General features: G+C 33.6%; 1 protein-coding gene across 1 annotated transcript; it reads right to left on the reverse strand.

Moving 5' to 3' along the window:
- Nucleotides 1-2,522: 2,522 nt before the first annotated feature.
- LOC111375139 (premnaspirodiene oxygenase-like) lies at nt 2,523-4,329 on the reverse strand. The gene is made up of 2 exons (XM_022997934.1): nt 3,372-4,329; nt 2,523-3,286 (listed from the first exon to the last, which is right to left on the reverse strand). Exons 1-2 carry the CDS (start codon nt 4,281-4,283, stop codon nt 2,663-2,665), a joined length of 1,536 nt encoding a protein of 511 aa, XP_022853702.1. The 5' UTR covers nt 4,284-4,329; the 3' UTR covers nt 2,523-2,662.
- Between the last annotated feature and the right edge of the window lie 926 nt (nt 4,330-5,255).

Raw genomic sequence — 5,255 nt, forward strand, 5'->3', positions numbered from 1 at the left:
GGTTGTCAAATAAGAGTTGAAATAAGGCTACTAGGACCATTTGACGTTTTAGCCATTGGCTTACATGATACATCGCCGCTTTGACAAGGTAAAGGGTGAAAAAACGACTCAATATTAGAGGGTAAATTTTCTCCAAATAGAGGTGAATGACGCAATACTATTTAAATATGCATGGGCTTGCTTTCAGTAGTTTATTTATTTAATTAGAGTCTAAATGATTTTTTTGTGTGATTGAAGGTCTAGTTTATCTTTTGTTCATAGTTGGGGGACTAAGTGAGTAGTTTCTGTAATGTCCCAGTTTTATTTATTTATTTTTCTTTAAAATTTAAGTCGCTGCCAAACGTTCTTCAAAAATAAATGGGTTTATAATAATTTTATCTCAAAACAAAAAACAAAAAAACAAAAAATGTCAAGTGAAAGAGTAAAAGCTTTAATACATATATTTTTTTCATCCCTTTTATACAATTGACGCAACCACAAGGTATTTTACAATTTTTAAAACATGGAAGCCTGATTTTAATTGAAGTGTGTAGCCCCATGCATACTTTCTAATTTTTATAAAAGTGTACAGCACCATACATATATTCAATCATTGAATTTAAATCTTTTAATGACAAGTGACAATAAGAAAAATATATAACTGTTGATGTTTATGCAGCCACTTGTCCGTTTCAACATTCAATAGTTTTAAAATGGCAGAAAGGTAAGATGGGATTCACACCAAAGATCATAAATCTTAATTGAAATTCGAAGTGCAGTTTAAACATTTAAGGAGATGGGAATATTAATATCCTAGAAAACATGCAACTAAATTTTTTAGCGAACTTGTCCAAATAATTAAATTAGACATAAGTATCTATTGCAATAATATTAAATAGAAATAAAGTTACGTGCTAGATTTTAGAGTTTTGCCCCACGAAATGAGGCACAACCACACCATCGAGTCACCGCACTTCGACACGACCCCTACTAACCTGTAAGGTAGGGAAAAGGGATGAGTATAAAGAGTACTCAGTAGGACACGATAAATGGTTCGATCCCGAATAAAATATTCAATCAGGCATCAAAATAATCATACCGTCATATTATTTCTTTAGATTCTGGTAAGAGCTCATATGATATCATATCTTTGGTATCGGATGACCATTTCATATCATATCATATCACAATCATATCGTATCATATCATAAGTTTCATGAGTATAACATTTATCAACATGAAGAAATAAATTAAACGGGAATAACCACTTGTACCTTGTAATCCTACCTTAATTGATGAAAAGAGTTTTCTTGAAAGAAAGACAGTAGATTCCCGTTCAAGACTTCTTCTTCTTCTTCTTCTTCTTTTTGTTCAAGAAAATATATCACAACTCTCTTATTCCTAACGTGAAACACTTATTATGGTAGAGAAAGCTTCTCCGCGTTTGTACCATCTATCATATTTATATGACATAATAAAGTCACACGTTTTTCCATAATCTACTTATTTTCCTTCTAGTTACTCATGGGTCAACCAATTGATTTTAAATCAAACAAGGAAAGTACCAATTTCAATCAAGTACAATTGATGTAATGGGGGTACGAGATATGATTTTCATGCATTTCCAAGATGTTGACAATATTATAATATTTTATATCATTCCTACCATAAAAGAGAGAAGATTCCTTTATTCTAGCTATATCCAATCTACACGGATCTATACGTGATATATAAATTCCCAAAATCAATGTAATTAAATAATATTAAATTTATAATAATTGACAATTCTTGTCACTCCTCCAAATCAAGGTAAATAAATAATTTTAAAAATGAAACTTCCTCATCTATCAACATCAAATCATGGCCAATTGAGAAATAAATGTCTCTCTTCTTTTTCAACAATATAGCTCACGTGGGAATAGAAAGTCTTAAAATGAATAATTTATAATAATTTTAGACTGTCTTTTGGCCTCAAAAACATGGGCATAACTTGTTCGGGCTACTGCCTTGGCTACTAAAGAAAGGAGTCTACCTATCACAAAGTGGGAAATGAACCCCGGAATAATTATTTCTCGAGTCCAATGTACTTTATTTAATACGAGCTACATAACGAGCCCAACATCGATATATAAAATCTCGTTCAATCGATACTTAATTATTTAGCCCATGTAAAATATGAATTTAAAAGTTATTCCATTTTAGTCCTCAAATTTTCAAAATATAAAATATATCATACACTTTTATTCTAAAATTTTCGGGGCGTTACAGTTTCAAACAAATTAGCAATAAGGTTATTTTGCTGCTTATTAACCCGCAGCGGGCAATGACATTTTTTTGCCTTTTGTTTTATGGAAAAATAATATAATTGTGCGGGAATTTTGTCTAGCTTTGATCCAATGCGAATCAATGATCTGTTGTTCACTTGTTATCGTTTTATCTCTTTTGTCTGCATCAGTTATGATTACTACTTCATCAACAACTCACAATCGGAAACCTACAGTTCTGAAGTAGTACATGACATACTAAGGAAGAACATGAAGACATACATGAAAATCTTTGTAAATAAGAGTGCATACATTAATATAGGGAATGAAACTTTGATGCGTTTTTAGGCGAAATTACTTCAACTAGTGAAGCTTATTTGCATCAAGAACTGCTCTCAAGCCTCCTTTCACTGGATTCCTTAACCTTCCACAGGAGGGTTGTAGGGTGTGGCAATCAAGTGAAGATTATCTTTTCTCGTTCCACTTATTCCTTGTGCCTCGATCATGTCCATATCATTAGTATTCATTCCAGGGGGAAGTTTCCAGTTAAAGTGATAGAGAAGTTGTGCTAAAGGGTACTCAATATTTGCCAAGGCAAAACTCATGCCGGGACAAAACCTTCTTCCTGATCCAAATGGAATATATTCGAAGTTATTTCCCAGGAAATCAAGAGTACTATTCTCGAATCTCTCTGGTTTAAAACTTTCTGGTTCATCCCAATATTCTGGATCTCTTCCCAATGCCCAGATATTAACGGTAACTTTTGCTTTGACGGGTATAGTATACCCCCCATCAACTTCACATTCTTCTCTGCATGCTCTTGGAAGTAATGGAACGACGGGGTGTATCCTAAAGTTTTCCTTGATAATCAATTTCAGATATTTCAGATTTTGACAATCACTCTCGTCGATTGTCTTCTTTCCTTCAAAAGCTTGTCTTACTTCAGCTTGTGCCTTTGCCATCACACGTGGATTTCTCACTAACTCTGCCATGAGCCAATCAAGTGCTGTGGTGGTTGTTTCAGTTCCTCCTGTAAACATGTCCTGGAAAAACAAAACCATTCTTATCGTTGTGGAAACAAAAAGGCTTAAGAATAAGTAATTATTTTACTTTTACATAAGTACTTACGAAAATGATTGCTTTGATGTTGTCATTAGTAATAGGGACATCAAGCTCTCCACTTTGTTGTAACCTGAGTAGAACATCGATTATGTCCTCACTTCCCAACTCCCCATTGCTTCCTTTTCCTCTAGCTCGGTTATCTTTGTGCTCGTCAATGATGCGGTCAAGAATTAAATCTTGTTCACGCCGCATCTTCAACAATTTAAATTTATTCCAAGAGACGTACTGCAAGAAATTTCTTGTCGGGTAGAAATCAGCCAAATCAAATCCTGCAGCCAAGGCGATTCCTTTTTTCATGAACTTTATCAAAGTGTCTTGATCCCTCAGTAGCTCGCCGAATGCTGCTCTAGATGTGATTGAACTCGTGAATGTGAAGATATTGTCAGTTAGATTGATGAGTTGTCCAGAAGACGACCGGATATTGTTAACAAGACGTGAAGTCTCGTCTATCCTTATGGAGCTATATGATCGGACATTTTTGCTACTTAAGAGCTCTACAATGCATACTTTACGCATTTGCCTCCAATAGTCATTATACGGACTAAAGGCAATATTGGTATAGTTGTACCACAAGATCTTCATTCCAATACTTTCTGGTCTATCTGCACAAGCAAGATCATGCGCTGTCAAAATATTTTTAGCCATTTCACGCGACGATATGACAATGGTAGAAACTTCACCGAGCTTCAGATGCATGATCGGCCCATATTTTTTTGCTAAATCTCTTAGACCACGATGTGGGAGTGCACCCATTAAGTGGTGTAGGTGTCCGATCACAGGCAACTCCGACGGACCTGGGGGCAATTTTTTATGCTTGTCAAGGGAATTTGATTTCTTCCATCCCTTAACCAACAAGGTGACGAAGTATATAAAAATCAAGAAAGTAATGAAGTTAAAAGAAAGAAGCTGGGTCTCCATTGTGGTGGCTATTGGTTGCGTTATTTAGTTGTATAAAATGTTCCCAAAACATCTCCTATATATAGCAGCAACAAAATTACAACTTGTACAGTTAAGTTGGAATTTGTATCAGTATGTGTTGACTAGCATTGCCATATAGATATCATGTTTGATTTTGGCTTCTTAGCCGGCTCTGCTGAAATTCTATCTTACATTATTGGACACTTGAAGTATCATCTTATGTTATTTTGGCCCCCATTTGGCCCCTATATTTTGAAAATGAAAATGAGTGAAATAATATTTTTTTGAAAAATGAGTGGTTAAAAAAGAATAAAAAGTTTTCGATTTACGTGTTATGTTATTTTATGAAAGATTATGTGGTTGAAAATAGGAAAGAGAAAAATAAAATGGAATTTAATGAGTGCCAAACGGTGGCTTAGCCCTCGTTTGGCCCCCATTTTCTAGAAATGAAAATGGGTAGAATAGTAATTTTTTTTTTTTTTTTAAAATGAGTGATTGAAGAAAAAGAAAGAATTTTCGATTTATGTGTAATATTATTTTATGGAAGATTGTGTGGTTGAAAATAGAAAAGAGAAAAATAGAATGTAATGTAATGAAATTTAACGGGGCCAAATAAGGGTTTAATGTCTGAATCTGACAGCTACAAGGACGTAGCATTTTTATTTTTTATTTTTTTTTTCCTGAATATTTTCATTTAGCTTATCTTTGTTTCAAATTCGCCAGGCGAATATTGACTAGCAGAATTCATTTTCTAAACACGTGAGCCGTGAACTAACATTTGTCTTTAAAAATTGAATTAATATTAAGCCCCTGTTTGGCACTCGTTACTTTTCATTTCATTAGATTTTATTTTTTCTCTTCTATTTTCAATCATACAATTTTTCAAAAAATAATATTACATATAAATCGAAAATTTTTCTTTCTTTTTAAAAAAAATACTATTATACCCATTAATTTTTCCACAAAATGGGG

The sequence above is a fragment of the Olea europaea genome, unplaced genomic scaffold, assembly GCF_002742605.1.
Source record: "Olea europaea var. sylvestris unplaced genomic scaffold, O_europaea_v1 scaffold1340, whole genome shotgun sequence".
Lineage (NCBI taxonomy): Eukaryota > Viridiplantae > Streptophyta > Magnoliopsida > Lamiales > Oleaceae > Olea > Olea europaea.

Excerpts from the sequence above, each read along its gene's own strand:
- LOC111375139 (XM_022997934.1), bottom strand. The coding sequence starts at position 4,283 with ATGGAGACCCAGCTTCTTTCTTTTAACTTCATTACTTTCTTGATTTTT. Across the intron at positions 3,287-3,371 it reads ACATCAAAGCAATCATTTTC|GACATGTTTACAGGAGGAAC; the intron begins GTAAGTACTTAT and ends TTGTTTTTCCAG.